General features: G+C 43.0%; 1 protein-coding gene and 1 pseudogene across 3 annotated transcripts in view; one reads left to right on the top strand and one right to left on the bottom strand.

The window, feature by feature from the left end:
• Positions 1–20,515, bottom strand: part of TMC7 (transmembrane channel like 7) — a 50,501-nt gene that overhangs the window by 2,733 nt on the left and 27,253 nt on the right. For all 3 annotated transcript variants that reach the window (XM_067706518.1, XM_067706516.1, XM_067706517.1), the window contains 9 exons: positions 17,426–17,573; positions 16,088–16,261; positions 14,659–14,816; positions 10,702–10,819; positions 10,300–10,397; positions 8,461–8,647; positions 6,405–6,535; positions 2,824–2,979; positions 219–297 (listed from right to left, as the gene is read on the bottom strand). In XM_067706518.1, coding sequence (XP_067562619.1) covers positions 219–297; positions 2,824–2,979; positions 6,405–6,535; positions 8,461–8,647; positions 10,300–10,397; positions 10,702–10,819; positions 14,659–14,816; positions 16,088–16,261; positions 17,426–17,573 — 1,249 coding nt within the window. The remainder of the gene's footprint in view (positions 1–218; positions 298–2,823; positions 2,980–6,404; positions 6,536–8,460; positions 8,648–10,299; positions 10,398–10,701; positions 10,820–14,658; positions 14,817–16,087; positions 16,262–17,425; positions 17,574–20,515) is intronic.
• On the top strand, positions 12,465–13,517 carry LOC137207088 (mitochondrial fission factor pseudogene; annotated as a pseudogene).

The raw sequence follows: 20,515 nt of genomic DNA, 5'->3' as shown, positions 1-20,515 counted from the left end.
TTCTTCACCTGTGTATCCCAGCACAGTATGAGGATACAAATGTTGAGGGAATGGATGAGTCAGGGAATGAATGGGGCTGGAGGAGGCCGAGCCTGAAGGCAGGGTTCTGGGGGAGTGGTGATGGGAAATCCCACCCTCTCCCTGGGAAGAGCTCCCCATTCCTTTCAGTGTCCTGGGTAAATGTCCCAGCCTTGTCCCTGGGACCGGTGCTTCCTTACCAGGGACAGCTGCTCTCGGAGCTGGACAACCACCCGCTTGTGCGCTCCTGCTAGGGCGATGAAGTAGAACATGACGAGACTGCAACAAAAGGCGAGAGGTCACTAGGGAGTTTGTACCATCTGAAGGCCACTGGAAAACAACCCGACACACTTCGCCTGGAACAGTTTTACTTTTGTTAGAAAAAAAGAAAGAAAACCCTCACGTCTCCCAAGCAGAGGGCATCAGAAACAGCCAGAGGTATACATCTGAAACTAGCACAACATTGTAAACCAACTATACTCCAACAAAAAGAAAAGAAAAGAAAAAATGAAACAGGCAGAGGGGTTTTATTGGGCAGTGGCAGCAGAGACTGATTCCTGCCTTGCTTTCTAGAGTTAATATTAAACGCTGTTGAGGCTCCCCTGGCACACACATGAGAGGGGAGAGAGGAGGAGATGGGCCAGAAGGCCAGCTCAGCACAGAAAGAACTGGCTGTGGGTGATCACTGTGGAACCTCCCTGGCCTCAGTTTCCTCATCTATAAAATGGGGATAATAGAGGAAAATCCAGTGATAACAAGCCTAAGATAATACAATTTTGAATAAAAGCGACTGGCAATTGGTTCCTGTTTTCTGTGCAGGGGAGGTGGCTGCCTGTCCAGTCTCCCCAGAGAGGGCTGAGGGCCATGGGAATCAGTGATGTCAGTCTTCTCTTCTGGAAGTCCTCATGGCCAAGGACAAGAATGACCCCCAAAGATGTGGAAGCCAGATCAGGTAACCACCACCAGATGGTGCCGGCCAAACCACAGCTGGGGTGAATCGATTAGGATGGAACTGCTGGACTCTGAGATCCTTGCAATTCCAGGCTAACTGGCTGCAACCCCACATCATTTTATGAATATCAAAGGTATCCTGCCTTTAACAAATGAATTCTTTAACCCCTTTCTTGCATTATGGTGGGGTTTTCCTCTAATAATATCTATATCGTAGGATAACTGTGCTGATTGCATGAGTTAATACATGTAAGCTACAATCAATTCCAGTGATTTGTGGTACTTCTCTTCTGTTCTATAGTCTCCAGGAACACTGAACCAGTGCCCCGGGGGGAAATACAGAATAGGTTCCTTTATGCCCCTGGTCACAACATTTTTGTCAACTGATCAATACTGTGTTTTATGTTTCTTGAGAGAGAAGGTTATTAATACATAATCCTGTTTCTGTTTCAAGACACCTTATTTAATATCACTGAACTCACAGCCAACAGCACCATGACACGTGCCTGAATGAAGCTTATCTAACACACATATGTTCTTCATAAAACCCATCCCAGCCTTCTTGCACTTAGGAACCCTAGACAGCACTTCAGCTCTATGCGTGAACAGTGAAATCACCAACCAAAAGCACAAAATGCAAGAAACATCGCACTAAATGGATCACAAAAAGGACACTTAAGTTACAGTCTGAGCTATGGTTTGAATATTTGTGTCCCCCTCAAATTCATATGTTGCAAAATCCTAATCCCAAGGTGATGGTATTAGAACGTGGGGCCTTTGGGAGGTGATTAGGCCATGAGGAGCCCTCACAAATGGGATTAGTGCCCTTATAAAAGGGACTCCAGAGAGCACCCTAGTCCCTTCTGCCATATGAGAATACAAGAAGTCTGTAAGCAGGACGAGGCTCTTCATCCGACCATGCTGGCACTTTGATCTTGGACTTCCAGCCTCCAGAACCGTAAGAAATAAACTTCTGTTGTTGGGCCACCCAGTCTATGATATTTCACTATGGCAGCCCAAAGGCACTGAGACACTGTGCATCAGGCAACTCAAATTTTTTACTACTCTATGCATGTCTACAAATAATCACCAAAAACAACACCATTAGTACTGATTTTGGGGTTACAAAAATATTTTAGCTACTAAGCACATTTGCAATACAGAAAAAAATTACGGAATTTATGAATAATGAGAATGGGCTGTAATCAGAACAATGCCTAGTACAAAGTAAGTCCTCAACAGATATTTGTGATTAGAATTACACTCAAAGTGAATCACTGCACAAAATCCCTCGTCGCCCCTGCACCCAACACTTGTCATTTATCGAGCCTTCACTAAAGGCCAGGTCCTCTGCTAAGCACTTTACCATGTGTCCTTCTTCTCACAGCCCTACGAGGTGTGTGCCATTCTTATTCCCATTTTCCAGGTGAGGAAATCGAGGCTCAGAGAGGGTATATGATGACCTGAGGCCACACAGCTTGTAAGTGGTAGAGCCAGGGTTCAAGTGCATGCTTCTAGTCTGGTGCTCTTCTCTCAGCCCAGTTACCAGTTCCTTTTCCAAAGAGCAACTAATTTTGTGAATAATCAGTAATATAATAATAGGCAACATTTCTTGGGTTACATTTTATAACTCAGGCTTCTGGCTAATTACAAGTGGGATCTCCCTGAACCTGCTCAGTGACCCTCTGAAAGAATTACTACTGGTCTTATTTTGACATCTTAGAGATGGAAAAGTGTGGCTCAGAGAGGTTTGGTACCATATCAAGAGGCGTGGGTGAGCTCCATTTTCCAGCGGAGAGGAGCCCACCAGCCACAGTGGAAAATACCTGCAGAATCCAGGTGGTTCTCACTCACCAGAGGATCATGAAGAAAGGCACTGCGAAGGCTTCCGACGTGATGCCATGGACCAGAGACTGCAGCGAGCTGGGGAAGGTGCTCACCATCTTGGGGACCACCTCCCAGGTGGTGTTGAAGTTGGTGAAGGGCCCACAGGCTTTGGAGGAAGGGATGCTACCAGGACACAGAGCACGGGGCTCAGGGCCAGGCCTGCAGCACAGGCTGAGCATCCCTCCTCTGCGTACCCACAAAGCTTTGTTAACAGTGACCCACAAGGATCCGCCTGACCTCATGGGCCTTCTGGAATATTCTGGTCAAAAATGCTTACCCTGAAATCTCATCAAGTCTCTAGACCTGACTTCCAGTTTATAGGAAATTCAGGACAGAAGGTCAAGTTTAAAAATAAGAGTTACCATATGATCCTGCAATCCCACTCCTGGGCATATACCTGGAGCAAACTCTAATTCAAAAAGATACATGCATACCCATGTCCATAGCAGTACTATTTACAGTAGCCAGGACGTGGAAGCAATCTAAGTATACATCAACAGATGAATGGATAGGAAGCACACACACACACACACACACACACACACACACACACACACACACACACACACAGAGTGGAATATTACTCAGCCATAAAAAAGAATGAAATAATGCGATTTGCAGCAACATGGATGGACCTAGAGATTATCATACTAAGTGAAGTAAGCCAGACAGAGAAAGACAAATATCATATGATATTGCTTATATGTGGAATCTAAAAAAAAGATACAAATGAACTTATTTACAATACAGAAATAGACCCACAGACATAGAAAACTAACTTATGGTTACCAAAGGCGAAGGCCGGTGGGTAGGGATAAATTAGGAGTTTGGGATACACACTACTATATGTAAAACAGATAACCAACAAAGACCTACTGTATAGCACAGGGAACTATACTCAATATTTTGTAATAACCTAAAAGGGAAAAGAATGTGAAAAAGAAAAAGCCATATATATACGGCTGAATCACTTTGCTGTACACCTGAAACTAACACAACATCGTAAATCAACTATACTTCAAAAAGAAAAAAGAAACTGTTACTTGAAGATAGCTACTCTGGTGATATTTTAGAACAACAATAAATTGAGCACCAGAAATTTAAAAAAGAAGAAGAAGGTCAAGTTAAATGACACTGTGAGAAAGCAATCAGACAACTCCAGAATGTGGGGAGTCTGCCCTTCAGTCTCTTAATTTAGTGGTGAGGAAACTGAAGAATCAAAGACTAAGGAGACATCGCAACCAAAAGTAATGAGCAAAACTTGAAAGATCTTCATTTAAAAAATAAAGCTATAAAAGACTATCTTGGGACTGGAGAAATTTGAAAATGGCAGGAATATGATATTGGCATTAATTTTCTTAGGTGCGATAATGTTATTGTGGATATGTAGAACGGAGAATGTCCTTATTTTTAGGAACTGCATGTTCAAGTATTTAGGAATGAAATGTCATGATGCCTACAGCTTAATTTCAAATGGTTCATCATCACACACACAAAAAATGTATGTATATACAGAGAGAAAACAAACGTAGCAGAATGTTAACAGCTGGGACAGCCAGGAAAAGGGTATATAAATTTTCATTGTTGCTTTTTTCAACTTTTCTATAGATTAAAATTTTTCAAAATAAAAAGCAGGGAAAAATAAAATTACAATGGAAAAAATTAAATTAAGGCTTACAGGAATTGCCTACATTCTTATCATAAAGTTCTGTGTAGGAAATATTCCACTGCAGCTCTATTTTAGGGATTAAAAATAGATTCCTGGAAATAACCTAAATGTTGTTTAAGGAAATGGATGAACAATTTATGATCCATTCATACAACAGAATAAAGAACCACTGAGAGAGAGACAAACACATACAGATATGACTGTCTTAGACAGAAACTAAGTAGTTAGGAAATAGAATTGGAGAATGAACTTCCGCCATATACTCTTTTATACTTTTTTTTTTTTATTTGGTACGCGGGCCTCTCACTGGTGTGGCCTCTCCCGTTGCGGAGCACAGGCTCCGGACGTGCAGGCTCAGCGGCCGTGGCTCACGGGCCCAGCCGCTCCGCGGCATGTGGGATCTTCCCGGACCGGGGCACGAACCCGTGTCCCCTGCATCGGCGGGCGGATTCTCAACCACTGCGCCACCAGGGAAGCCCTCTTTTGTACTTTTTGAGTTCTGTTCCATGTGAATGTATTTCTCATTAAAAAAATCAAAGCTAAAAATTACTTTAAAAGAATGAGAGCTCTCTATGTGCTGGCCTGGAAAAGGGCACAATATAAACTGAAAAAAAGAATTAAGCTGCCAAACAGTATTATTCCAGATGCATTAAAGATACATTTTTCATAATAACTTTCTGGAAGGGTTCATAAAATGTTAACAGTGGTCACCTCTTAGAGTAGGACTAAGAGGTGGGAATGGGGAGCAGTATTTTCTCTTTAATTTATACCCTTTTCTGTACTGCTTGAATTTTTCAATATATGTAACATACCACTATTACAATAAAAATATATAGACTCAGTTTAGTTTAAAAAATAATAAAACCTGAGAGAGGAATTCAAAGTTCTAGACTTTTCATTTAAAGATTAAGAAATGGAAAAAAATAAGATAAAATACAATAAAGATGAAGAAATGGAATTCCATGAGACTGTAAGTCAAGGGTTGGCAAACTATAGCCCACAGGCCAAATCTGGCCCACAGCCTATTTTTGGTTTTTTTTTCATATTTATTTAGTTGCACCTGGTCTTTGTTGCCACACGTGGGCTCCTTAGCTGAGGCATGCATGTGGGATCTAGTTCCCTGACCAGGGATTGCACCTGGGCCCCCTGCATTGGGCGTGCAGAGTCTTACCCACTGCACCACCAGGGAAGTCCCAAGCCTAATTTTTATAAATGAAGTTTTACTGGAACACAGTCATGCCTGTTAGTTTATATATCATCTGTGGCTGCAACACAGATGATATGTAAACAGTTGAGCTGAATAGTTGCTATAGAAACCATATGGCCCAGAAAACCTAAATCATTTACTCTCTTTCCAGCCTCTGGTGTAAATGGTTAGAACACTAGGGGGTGGCATCACTGGGATTTGAACCCTCAACTTCCCATCCTCAGGACTGAGCATTTCTGCTTTTTCCAAATTCCACACTAGACACTACATTCCTTGTGCCATGTCTGAATTGTCTTTATACCCCTAGCAGCTAGCACAGTGCTTGGCAACAGAAGACACTCCAAGTCTTCTCAGTGACCATGTATTAACTTCATAATCAGAAACAAAGAAACAATCCCAAAGGGGACGAGAAGAGAGATACTAGGAAAAGGGATCTGGGTAGAACAGAGCCAACCGACACTCTCAAACACAGTGAGAACCCTGCAAGCCCAAGCTCAGAAGTGACCCAAGATATTCCGAAACAAAGGTGGGCCTGGCTGAGCCAGGAGTGACTTACTGACCTCTGCGGGTGGAGCGCTACGAGGAAAGCCAATAAAGAATGCAATGAAGCCTTTAACATAAAAGACGGACATGTCAAGGAGGGAATGTTCTAGAAGACAAAGTCATATTTACCGTGCAATGCTGATTGTCAGAGGTATTATTGCCAAGCACAGCCCAATCAGTAACACCAACAGGAAGAAGAAATTAGAATTAGATGCTCTGAACTGCCTCGGAGAGGGTCTGCAGGTGTAAAGAAGACTTATCTAAGGGGAGAGGAAGAAAGAGGAAAAATTAAGAGCACAGCTTCCTTGAGGATAAATGAGCACAGTCATGTATTATAGGATGTAAATCGGTATAATCTTTCTAGAGTAGTCAGCAGTATAGACCAAAATTTTAAAAATGGGTCAAAAAATAAGTATATGGATATTTACTGCTACAGTTGTTAATAACAGGGAATAACTGAAAGCAACCTAAGTAGCTACCCAAGGGGTTCCTTAAAGGTTAAAGTGCATCTACACAATGGAAAATCACATAGCCCTTAGAAAAGCTTTATATCCTACATGGCACTGTGAAATGAAAAGGGTAGATTCCAAAACTCTGTACTGTATGATCTTGTTTAAGTTTTTTTTTAGTATTTTTTTAAACATTTTACTGTAAATTTCTCTCTTTTTTTAGATTTACTGAGGTATAATTGACAAATAAAATGGTAAGATACTTAAGAGCGCACAATGTGATGATTTGAAAGAATTCGAAAAGTATTTATTCTCTACAGGGGTTTAAACACGTACTGAATATATACACACCACAACAGGAGATATTTGCTTGAATTTTACAAGCATATGTATTTTTCCTATATATTAAAAATAAATATTTCCATTGAGGGAAAAAAGACTTGAAGGAGAAATCAGGTGGGGACGGGGAGAGGGGTACAGTAACAGGCATCCTCCTTAACATTCTAGAAAGCTACAGCCTCGGGAAGGGGCATCAAGTTCCTGTGACTGCAGCAGCTGGAACATCTTGTGAGCCGAGGGCACTGAGCACCAGGGACACTTGGTGTCCTGTTAGGGTGTCTGGGGGCAGGTGGCCAGTCAGACGGGGGTGTCAGAACTCAGTCCAGTACCCGTGACCCATTCCATTACCCCTACGCTGTCTTTACTGGGCTATACGCTAGGAAACCACTGCCTAACCTATTTTCTGGAAGAAGAACAAGCTCCTCTGAGCTTTCTCGCATCCATCTCTCCCTTGGTGACTTCAGCCGATTTAAGTTTCCAAATGAAAGCATCAGAACATTCTTCAAAGGCCAAAACACCCAGGTAGAAAGCATGACCCAAATCAAGGCCCTGCCTACTGGATTAAGAGCTTAGGCTCTGGAGTGAGGTAAACCTGGGTTCAAATCCCAGGAGTCATTTATAAGCTGTGTGAGCTTGGACCAGTTACTTAACCTCTCTAAACTTCAGCTTCCTAATTTATAAAATATGGTTACTAGCAGTGCCTACTTCAAAGGGTGTATCGTTGTTATTGTTATTACTACGATTATTACTTCCATTTATGAATCCTCAGGGCTTGGCATAATAGGTGATCAATAATGTCAGGGGTTATTAACAGAGGCTACCTCTGGAAGAAGGGATGGAATACATATCTGTATTGTTTAAATGTTTAATAGTGAACATATATTGCCTCTACAATAAAGAAAAAGTTTGGTTAATAAGCCCAGATAAGTTAGTCCTCTATAGAGCTACTTCACCCATTAAGCACTTAGTTCAGGTACAATGCCTAGGGCCTGTGAGCCGTTTGAGGAGCTACACAAATAATTGAGAACTGAAAATAAATGCACCAGCTCCAAAATCCAAACAGAAAACTACAAAACTTTAGTTAATAAACCTTTTGTTAAACATCACCAAAATGAACCACCGTCAACTGATTGATCAACTGCAACGCAACTCGTAGTTACATACAAAAAACATTTTTTAAAATCACAGGAGCAAAATCATTCTTAACAAAACTCTCAAAATGACAAAAATGCGAAAATCCATTAGCCTTTTTTCCAGAATAAAAATATGTATCAAATAAGGGATGCAATTTTGATACATCTAATGGGATGTGGGTGGGCTCCAAGCACGTGTGCCGAAGGTCTTGCAAGGTCAAGGATGGTCTCAGTTACTGACCCCTCAACCCCACCTCTCCTTACCTCTTTCACGTAAAAGATGATAATGAACTTCAAGGTTGCAACTGCAGGAAGAAGGGGTGAGAAGAAGGCTCCAATCCAGCAAATGGTTTGCCCATAAACGATCCCTAGAACATTATCAGGGATAGCAAACTCCTGCTGTCCCCAGCACTGAAACAGCTTCCAAGAGGAACAGTAGGTCACCAGGATCCTGGAAACAAACAGGACCATTTATCACCTGGACTACAGTGTCTGCCAAGGCCACAGAACCACATCCACAAAATCAGGGCTGTTTCCACACATACTTCTTATGGAAACTGCTTAGTCATATGTCTAGAAGATGCAGAATGCAGTGAACTCTGGAATCATTAACACCAGGGTCCAAGTCTCAGATCTACAGCTTATCGGCCAAATAACGTTAGATAAGGCTCATTCTTCTCATCTGGAATGTGAGGGCATTATAACGCAGCCTACTTCACTGCGTTGCAGTTGACAGTAAATGACACGGGCAGTCTCTGTGCTCTAGTTTGCCACTCAACCCAAAAAGTATTGAGCTACTGTGCATCCGCACAGAAAGTGGCTTATGGGGACCTACCAGCCTGCACGCTACTCCCTGGAATCCTAGAAGCTCTCTACAAAAACCCTAGGACCAGGGGCCTGAGATAAACACACATAGCTGTTCACTGTAGCATGACCACATATTAGCAAAACTACTGGAAACAACCTAAAGGCCCAGCAGTAGGGGCTGCATCGACAAATCAGAAGCCATGGGTACAGTGGAATAACATACAGTCCTTAAAGCGAGAGAGGAAAATCCACGTGCCTTGACAGGGAAAGTTGTTCACGGTAGTTTGTTTGTATGGGGGAGAAAAAGCAAGCTGCGGACCCATGTGGATGTACCACGATCCCATCTGTGGGGTAAAAAAGAACACTTCCAGCAAGACTGTGTGTTTACTTACACATGTATTTATACAAATGTGTGTCTTTAGTTTTAAGGACTGCTGGATCTACCCCAAAGTGTGAACAAGGGTCACCTCCGTGGAGTGGGGTGGGATTGGGAAGTAGGGGTAAGGTAACAAAAGACAATTCTCACTATTCTCTGGATCTCTGTATTTAAGTTTAAATATTAAAAAAAACTTTAATAGGCACATGTTCACTTCATATTTGTGTAATTTTTTAAAAGGACAGTTTCTTTTTTAATGTTGACTTTTAAGGGCTTCCTGGACTTCTGGCATATACCAGGAGAATTTGTACATGTGGGTATAAAAGGGACTAAGTGAACAGGGTTTCACTTAAGGCTCAAGGAGATGCTGAGAATAATTTTCTTTTTTAATGACAGCATAGTAATGACAATCCTGATGGTGATAGTTAATGTTTTGTTGAGTTCTGTGGCATGGAGTGTTCTTAGTACTTTTATCTGCATTTTGTCATTTAATCCTCACAACAGTGCTATGAGGTGGGCACTGCTACTATTCCCATTTCACAGGTAGGAAAACAGGCACAGAGCTTAAATAACTTGCCCTCAGTCACATGACTAGGAAGCGGCAGTGCTGGGTCTTGAACCCAGACTAGGAAATGTGGCATCCACTGCAGCCCGGAGGGGCCGGCAAGACGTCACCCCGCGGCAGCCCCGCGGAAAGCAGCACCGTTTCTGCTTCGTGCTGCCTTTCCATGGGGCACATCATGGACCAGGGGGAGGTGATGGCCTGGAGCTTTTCAAAGTCACCAATGGCTGTCAGTGGTTCCCAGGATGCGGAACCATCCAGCACTTAGTGAAGAGCAGCTGTGATGGGAACCTGTGGTGGGGATGAGGGAAAGGGTGAGGGGGTAGGGGGAGATAAGAGGGGGACCCCTCACACTTACTTTCTAGGAAAATCCACAAAAAGGGTCACAGCCAAGATGATGATGAGGTCAAAGATCATCAGCTTGTACATTTCCTGCCCAACTTGGGTCTCCCAGCACTGAAACCCAGAGAGAAACGAGCCTGACTTGGAGCAGAAAAAGCCAGGTTCTCCCAATGCCATTTCCAGCCCCCGATCCTGCTGCCTCTGGGAGGCATCAGCGGATGCTCCTCTGAGCTCCAGCATAGACTTTTGTTTTCCAGCCCTTAGAATTAGAAGCGCCTGGCATGCCAGACTCTGCTACACAGCAAGAATGAGGATCGACTGGGATTCAAACCCTTGGCTTCACGGGCTGTTCTCTCGACCCTAATGCTACCACCCCCAAATGACCCACCGAGCAGGAGGCCCATCCCCGCAGCCTCACCGGGTAGAGTTTCTGGTTGTAGCCACAGAGCTCACACGGGTAGTTATCGCAGGATGTAATCTTGGAGTCCAGAGTGAACACCAACACACAGATGGTGGCCAGCCGCATAAAAACACACCTGCAGGGAAGAGGGTAGGAGAGAGGATGGGAAGAGGAGGGCTCAGGGCAGGCGGGCCCCTTGGAACAGGGCTGGGGTGCAGAGAAGCTGCCTTTCTTAACAGCAAACCTACAAATGGGCACAGAGTTTCTGTTTGGGATGATGAGCAAATTCTGGAACCAAACAGTGGCAATGGTGGCACAACACTGAGCATGTACTTAACGCCACTGAATCGTACACTTAAAAGTGGCTAAGATGGTAAATTTCATGTTATATGTATTTTACCACAATAATTTTTAAATGGCAGAGGAAAAAACAGATCAGAAAGCTGGGAACTCCTGAATCCAAGATGACGTAGCCACGCTGAGAACAATTCCTGGAAAGAACTAATTGAATCTTCTAAGTATCAGCCTTGAGAGATGGCTGATATACTGAGAAGTGAAAAAACTACACTGCAGAGTTTCATGTAGATACAATCCTATTTTTAAAAGAAAACAAAACATGTGAACGTTGGCATGAACAATAGGAACCGTGAAGATGAGGGCTGCTGGGGGAAAATGGATTCAAGAGAGGAGGGCAGAGGGCTCATTTTTTTTTTTTTTTAAAGATGCTTCATCTATTGTTTGGTTTGTAATAAAAAAAAGAAATGATATAGAAACATTAAAAAGTGTGTGGGTAGGGGAGCAAACCCACCCATCCACCTGACATGCTGTGCCTCCCTCGGGCGGACGTGAGTACCTATCACCACCAAAGAGGTTTCCATAACTAAAAACTGAAACGGAATCTAATAAAAAGTCTGAATCTACATTTGAGGAGGGATACAGGAAAACAAAAGACACCATGACGGAGCAATGAACTAAATCCAAAGTAGAGAACATTCTACAGGACAAACCCCTCAGCTTCTCCCACAAATCAATAGCACAATACAAGGGGGGAATTCTTGAAAGAATAAAGGGGACTTAAGAGACATAACAACCCAACACAGCATGCTGCCTTTCTTTGGGTCTTGGTTTGAATAAACCAACCATAGAAAGCCCTCTGCAACTCCATCAGGGGACTGACTTAATTCTGTGAGGTGTGATGACGATTATGTTTAAAAAGAAAAGTTCTTGTCACTTAGAGATATACTGAGCTGTTTACAGGTGAAATGACATGTTGCCTGAGATTTGCTGAAAATAATCCAGCAGAGTGGGGGGGACTGCATGAAACAAGACTAGCAAAACGTTGGTAAATAGTTGAAACTAAGTGATGGGTACACATGGGGGTTCATTATACTGTCCTGTTTGAAAATTTCCAAAATAAAAAGATTTGTTTAAACAAAGATGCAAATGCCATCTGAGGCATTTGAGAAGCAGACAGAAAACATTCCAGTGTCACACACTCCCCACCTGGTCCTCCTTAACTCATGTGTGTTAACTCCCTGGGCCCAGCTTTACACCTGCCATTTCTTTATTTTTTATTTTATTTTTTTAGGAAACTGAATATTTGTTTAGTATGAGAAGAGACATTACAACAAATTATAAAGAGTCAGCGGTAGCCCGCTGCGGGCCTCTCAGGCCGGTGATTTGCCCGCGCGCCTCCATGAGCTTGGCCCACGGCCTCTGACGGCGCCCACGCGAGGGCCCCGGGAGCCGGCGGGCAGCAGTCCTCGCCGGGGACCCTCCAGCGGGCACAGGGGGACAAGCGTGGCTCTAAATCCAGCACGTGCATATTGAAGCAAGTGAAAGGATTTAATATGAAGCACAGAAGCAGATAATGCCGAAAAGCAAGCAGTAGTTGGGACACATTTAGTGAGTGGGGCAGCATTTCCTTCTCCCACTGCTGCTGAGATGGCGGAAATCAGTCGAGCTCAGTATGAAATGGAATACACCGAAGGTATTATTAGTCAGAGAATGAGGGTCTCGGAAAAATTAAAGGTAGCACCACCAAGTGCTGACCTGGAACAAGGATTCCAAGAAGGAGTTTCAAATGTTAGTGTGATTATGCAGGTGCCAGAGAGAACTGTTGTAGCAGGAAATAATGAAGACATTCCATTTTCAAGACCAGCAGATCCTGACCTTATACAGTCAACTCCCTTCAAACCTCTGGCACTAAAAACACCACCTCATGTGCTTACGCTAAGTGAAAGACTACTAGATTTTCTGGATTTAGAAAGACTTCCTCCAACCCTTCAAAATGAAGAAATCCATGCAGTTGGCAGGCTAAAAAGAGAGCGCTCTATGAGTGAAAATGCTGTTCGCCTAAACGGACAGCTGGTCAGGACTGACTCCATGTATGGCATTTCAAATACAGATACAACGACTGAAGGAACCTCAGATGACATGACCGTTGTAGATGCAGCTTCATTAAGATGAAAGATAATCAAACTAAATAGACGTCTACAACTTCTGGAAGAGGAGAACAAAGAACGTGCTAAAAGAGAAATGGTCATGTATTCAATTACTGTAGCATTCTGCCTGCTTAATAGCTGGCTCTGGTTTCACCGCTAGAGGTAACCTCAACTCTCAAAAATACTGTTTCAACAGCTGGAAATAAGAAGAATTTGCAAACTTCTCTGTTTCTGTCTTTGCATTGTATGCCGTTTTACAGTCCATGCCCTGAAAATGTATTTCTCCCAGAAAGGAGGTGGGGAAAGATTTATATTTGCAGAAGTAAAGGTATATTCTGTCGCTTGACTGTATATAGTTTTAACCAGTTTTGCCATAACACCTACTTAAAATTCTCCCTTTTCATGTTTTGTAAATAGGATCTAGTTTGTTTCGGTTTTATTTAAGGAATTTTTTTTGCCTCATCAATCTGCAGAGCTAATTCCATGAATGGGAGAGAAGAAAGTGTATAGGAATTGGATTTAGAGAAGTGTCTGTAAAGGAAAAATAATGCTTTATTTTGTCCTGTTTCTCAAACACTGTTAGATTAAACAGTTTAGTTAATAGACATTTTTGCATCCACATTTCAACATTAACACTACTGAAGTCATGGTCTGGTGTCAGATTTACTAAACTCAAGCCACCTCATGTTTCATGATCACCTTCAATAAAATAATTCCTAATATTTTCAGCAGTTTATCTAAGATGTGAGCAAAATGTGCATTTTTATTTTAGTTTTGCAGATGGTTTTCTATAAAGTACATTTTTACTAAGTCCATGTGTGAATGACTTAAAAAACTACAGAATAAGGTACAAATGTAGTGTATTTAATAAACTGTCAACCAAAAAAAAAAAGAGTCAATGGTAGCACACACAGTCAGTGACTGGGCCACATTTTTCTCAGCACTCACTCCAGCAAAAGTCTCAGGTTTCTGCTGCAAGTTCCTGCTGTAACTCTCGTCCCAAGGCCACGCATGGGCCTAGTGGGGTAGAAGCGTGAGGGAGTTAATGCCCCTGGGAGCCAGCCACCCTTAGGCAGGGGAGGCCAAATACTTGCTGGAGGACACACACTCCTGCATTGGAAAAGTCTAAGATATTTTCCACGCAAACTCCCAGAGATGTCCCATAGGACTGAGCCCCAGTTGCAACTTGCCAAATAACATACCTTTATAAGGTGCCTTCCCTTCTCTCTCTCACTTCCTCACTCTCCTGCTGGTATACACTTGTCTTTCTAACATCTTAAGAGCAACATTTCTTCCAAGGGCCCCACCCTATGCCTTCAGCTGTCGATGTGCTAATACATGAAAAAAATATAGACGCTCAAGTCAAAGAGATTTCCCTGCATATGCAAACTCTGATTCATTCATGGGGGCTGTCTGAAGGCTGAAGAGGATTCTTGGCTCAGCAGGGAAAGGTACCACAATGGATTAGCAATGTCTGCCGTGGGCAGGGGAGGGGACAAGTGGTGACGTGCTTGGCATGTCTAGGCATTACCTAAGGATTGTCAGCCGGATCTCAAAGCCTGGGGAATAATCCTCATAGTGGATGATCTTGGCAAAGATTATTGGGGTGATAAAATTGGCCAGCGTGATCACAATAGAAGGCAGGTACAGTATCAGGAGGTTCTCTCCAAAAACCATCTTGTCAATTTCCTATGAAGATAACAGAACTGGTCAGGAGTATAATAATTTGCATCACAAATGAACTGACCTTAAAAGAACTCAACTGTATGTGTGTCAAGTCATATGCTGAACACCTTAAACTTATACAATATTGTATGTCAATTACATTTCATTAGAACTGTAAGGGAGAAAAAAAACCCAAACATGTTTAGCAAACAAAACAAAACATTTGTTTCATTCAACATGGCACCTAAAACTAAGCCATCTCCTTCCTTGGGTGTTCAAACGGAGGAACCATGATCTAGTACCATACTAGAAGAAAACTGAGCTCTACTGGATTTATTAAGGTGAAATATAAAAAATCCATGTATTCTGTGTCAATAGGCAACTGAAAGCATTTTCAAGGCTGAACTAATTGACTTGGAACAGCCATTCTCTCCTCCTTTCATAATAACAGATTATTTAGTCACATATATGGCTATCTGAGATAAAACTAAATTTCCTAAGTAATTTGACTGTCTTCCTAGGTAAATGGCTCTCTGACTAAATTCTGGCCAAAGGGATATAAGAGGCAGTGTTAAGTGCAACCTCCAGGTCCTGCCCTTGAAGGGAAGGGGTGTGCTCTCATCCCCTTCACTTCCTTCCCATTGGCTAGAATGTGAATGTGGTGAGCTACCCGGTACCATACAGAAGAAGACCACATTCTAAGGGTGGCAGAGCTACAAGATGGAAGGAACTTGGGCCCCTGATGATTGATTTCATGAAGCAGAGCCACTAGACCAACCTGGATTTTTATTTATTTATTTATTTAATTTGTTTCGGCTGTGCTGCAGGACGCGGGATCTTAATACCCCAACCAGGGACTGAATCCGTGCCCTCTGCAGTGGAAGCGTGGAATCTCAACCACTGGACTGCCAGGGAAGTCCCCAACTTGGATTTTTTTTTTTTTTTCCCCCAACTTGGATTTTTAAAACCACTGTTATTTTAGGTAAACTGAGGCCCCAGATAGTAAGCTGTGCAGTTGGGGGTTAGATCCAGGCAGTCCAGCCTGGATTTGAACATTGTAAACTCCAGGAGGAGGAGGAACCCCAAACACTCTATTCTGGATGTTTTTTTCTTTTTTCTATTGCAAGTGGAAACTAGTCACTCTGATTTTAGGTTCTCTGTCATATCAGCCAAACTTATATCCCCATATGTAAAACAGAATGATGATAGTATCCACCTGAGAGGTTTGCGATACACTTAGCATACATAACGTCCAACGGGACTAAAAGTTAAATTGACTTTCACGGAGCACTTACTTTTTTCATGTGTTCTTGAGAGAATATAGTCGCTCTATAGATTGCATAAAAGCATGCCGCTAAAACGGCCAGCACGATGCAGTTCAAAAACAGTCTCAAAGAGTAAATCCGTATCGTTTCTTCTGAGGTCCTTTCTGCTATTTTCTGCCGTATTCTTTCTTCCTCCAGATCTGCCTGAGAACAAAAGAAAGCTCATTTGTGAGCACTGCGATGAAGGGATATTTAGGGGTGGAAACTGGGACTCACCGTCATACTCTCCCTCTCGATCTTTAAAGTTTCCTAAATATTCATCTCCCCCAGGGATACCCTCCTGGACCAAGCCCAACCAGTTTCCATGTCTCCTAAATGAAGGCAGACCTTCTATTTAAGATTGAAATTAAACTCCACAATAACTGTGAAAACAGAACTATAACCTATTCAGGACATTACCTATATGTTACTATTACCTATATGTTATTTCTTTAAACAAATAATACACTTCATTTGATTCCTTCCATCTCACTTCATTAAACTTTTGATATCATGTCTCCTCCTTTTTTCGGTGGGTTTGATCAAGATGCTATCTGTTACTCCTTTTCTCCTGATTAATCTGGAAATTCCGCTTTTTCATATTCTCTCCACTCCACCTTATTACCATAGCATTCTTAGTCCTATTTCTTCTGGTTTAAGAGATGTTTATGACAGGTTCTCATCAAGCAGAAAAATAACCGTACAAACCAACAAGGATCTACTGTATAGGACAGGGAACTCTACTCAATATTCTGTGATAACCTGTATGAGAAAAGAATCTAAAAAAGAAAGAATATATGTATATGTACAACTGAATCACTTTGCCACACACCTGAAACTAACACAATATGGTAAATCAACTATACTCCAGTAAAATTTAAAAAAAAAAGAATAACAGTTTTCTTCAACTAGGATTAAAATAAGTTTTCTAAATTAAAATTTAGAAATTTTAGAAATTTAAAATTTAGAAATTAAAATTTCTAATTTTAGAAATTAAAGAAATTAAAGAAATTTTAGAAATTAAAATTTAGAAATTTTAGAAATTTAAAATTTCTAAATTTTGTTTTAATTTTCTAAATTAAAACAAAAACAAAAAATAGTACAAGGTGATGGGGGAGAAGGGAAGATACTACATCTTTTCCCAGCCCCAGTTCACCAGCTTCATGCTTGGGGCTCAGGTGATCAACCCCAGGAAGTGGTTCTTTGCAAAAAGCTCTTGAAAACTACATAGGGCTACACAGCTAAGCACTGGGGACAGCCTGGCCCCCACCAGCTCCTTTGCAAGCTGTAACCCCACCTCCCGCCAAGAGAAAACTGAGTGGCACTCACGCGGAGCTCGTAGCGCAGGCTGCTGTGCTTCAGGTCCGCCACGCTGCGGCTGGTGATGCAGAAGTCCCAGCCCGCAAAGATCTTGTTGCAGTAACTCTGGAAGTGCTCCTCGCTCCGGATCAGATGGCTTTTGAACCCTTCCACCGACCTGGCCCCAAAACACGTTTATCGTTCTTATAAGAACAACAAAATACAGGCCCATGGATATGCTTTGTCTAAAATTTAAAAGTTACACACAGCTGCATCTTCCCCCCATTTTGACATGCTTGGTCAAGTTTTGGATCGTTCTAAGTATGTGGCAGCTAACCAGGCATCTCACTGTTGAAAATCACTTCCTTTCACCCATTCAGTGGCTTCTTTCACAGCTGGAATAAAATCCAAACTCTTTTAATACACCCTAGAGGTCCTGCGTGACCCTGCACGGCACCATCTTTCCTCCCATAGGGCCACTCTGCTGCAATGACAAAGGCTTTTTTCCTATCCATAAACACACGAACCTCTCCTCCAGCCTCAGGGTCTTTGCACTTGCAGTTCCCTCTGCCCTCTCCTCTTCCCACGGCTGCCTCCTTCTTATTCCTCAGGTTTCACTCAAATATCCCCTCCACAGATTCCCCACCATCCCATCTAAAGTTGTGACTCCTGCTTCCAGTCAGTCTCTTTAATTTCCTTCACAGCAATAACCTAGTCTCCAATCATCTCATTTATGTGTTTACTGCTTGTAGCCCCTTACCCTGACTAAATTTTAAACTCCTTGAGGGCAGGTACCCTGGCTGTCTTCCCACCTTTATATCCGGAATGCCTGGATATAAATATGGCCACTTTCCATGGATACTGGATACATGGATACATGCATGAATAAATGACTTAAATAGTAAAATAACCAAATATTTAGCGAGCGCCTGTTTTGGTCAGATGCCACTCTGTTGCACAAGTTCATAATCATTACTCATTCAAATGCTTTCCTGGAAAAAAATACACTCTGGCACTTGACATAAAAACGTCACATGCCACACACTCTGTAGACAGACCAGGGTATTTTTAGGATTTGCTACTGAGTTGTGAAGACAATAGAAATGAAAGGAATTAGAGCAATCAGTTGTTCTGCCAAAGGTTCACAGCAAAGAATTTATGTCAGAACCAGCTGGGGTGCTTTTCCAAAATGCAGACTCCCGGGTGATTTCATATCCTGAGATTTTTAATTCAGTAGGTCTCATGGGGGGGGGGGTCCAGAAATATGCTATTTATAAAGCTCCATGGTCATTCTGAGGTCTCACCCCAATTGAATGGTCTGAGAAAGCTAAGATCTAGAGAAGGGAAAAAGTATTTCCCTAGATCCAAAGAGCTAGTGGCAGAACTGGGGCTAGTACAATGATGACGATGATGATGATGACGATGATGATTTTAATTTAATAAACGTCTAAGTGCCAGGCCCAGTACTAAGTTCTTCACCTGCCTTGTTTCAGTTAATCCTCCCAACAACCCTTCTAGGTGTGTGCATTTCACAGACAAAGAAAATGAGGTTCACCGAGGTGAAGCCACATTTGAACCTTGGTCTCTTGACCCCTAAGTCCACCCCCATTGCCACCCTGTAGCGCTTCCTCCTCTCCGGGTAGGCCGCTCCCCATTACTTCACAGCCACCCTCCCTGCAGGCTTCCCCACGAAGCAGTCAAGGCCCGGAGGTGCAGAAGCTTGAGCAGGACCCGGAGGAGGCTTCACTGTTCAGCTGATAAAGCTTCTTCTTCAGGGCCCCTTCCAAGGCCCCCGGAGCGCCTCTAGCAATGTGTTCCTATGGTCTTGTTTTGATTTTTTATCATTTACAAAAGATACTTTCATGTTCTTTGTCTTACAGACAGCCCCTCCATACGGTCTACACTGCCGGTCCATAAAACTTGGATCTGCCCTTGCCGTGAGCACACAACAGCAAAGCCAGAACCCCAATCAACCAACAGTTCTTTATTGAGCATCTCTCAGCCCTCAAAATGAGCCACGGCTCCTCCTTGCCAGTATGCTGCCCGTTTCCGTGGGGGATGGACACACACCAGTTCATTTTCGTCTCACAGATCCTGACTCAGGATACGAGTGCCCAGCTGGGCTCTGGGGTTTTCTCTGTGGTGGTGAACCCTGGTCTCCATGGAGGACAGACTCAGACGCCAAAACCGTGGTCTCTTCTACACCTGTGATAAGGAGCTTCACAGCCCCATGGCTTATAGCACTGCCCGGCTCTCACAGGCACAATGAAGTGGGTAAGAGAGGTGGCCATCCAAGCATTCCCCTTGGGGCAGAGACAGTAAGCCGTCCATCAGGAATGGGTGGTTCTCCTTTCATAGTGTAGCGCTAGTGCTGGGAAGCGGCTGCCAGCCAAGGACAACATTTCCCAGCCTCCCTTTCAGTGAGCCGTGGTCACGTGACTAAGCTCTAGCTGATGGAATGTGAGTGACGTTCATCACTCTCAGGCTGGGCCCAGAAACACTTACCACGTGATACTCCTCCAAGGTCGTTTTCCCTTCCAGCCCTCAAGAGGAACAGCTTAAAAAGCCACATGCTGATGATGGCTGAGCTGCAGTCAACTTGAGTCCCAGCAGGACTGAGAAGGACTCTTCCGCACTAACCTGCGGCCCACTAAGAACTTCATGGGAGAAAGATTTACAACTTCTATCGTGTTGGGCCACTGTACTTTAGGGGATAGTTGTTTGTTAAAGTAATTTAAAGTAATTAATAATCCTCACTTTTCTTGGGAATTGGCACCTCCCACTAAAATGTCTGTCTACCACGTGAAATGCCACATTCTCATATGACCCTAACCCACTGGCCACAACTGAAGGGTCAGAATTGGGTACCTGAATGAAGCAGAGCCAGCAAGTCTCTTCAAAGGATTTCTGAGCCTGTGACCCTGGGAGTACACATAAGGAAGATGCCACCAGAAGAATCAGAGATGCAGGAGCCCTTGCTTTGGGTTGTTTTGAATCCATTCCTATATCCTTGTCCTTCCTGTAATTTGGACTTTCCTCCCTTCCTTGGTTCTCTCAGCCACTCAATTCCCCTTTAGCCCAGTTAGTCAGAGCTGGGTTTCTGCCACTCGCAACCCAGTA

This window comes from Pseudorca crassidens, chromosome 15 (assembly GCF_039906515.1).
Source record: "Pseudorca crassidens isolate mPseCra1 chromosome 15, mPseCra1.hap1, whole genome shotgun sequence".
Taxonomy (NCBI): Eukaryota; Metazoa; Chordata; class Mammalia; order Artiodactyla; family Delphinidae; genus Pseudorca; species Pseudorca crassidens.
The sequence above is the reverse complement of the archived record's forward strand: the minus strand, read 5'-3'. Positions and strand labels throughout refer to the sequence as shown.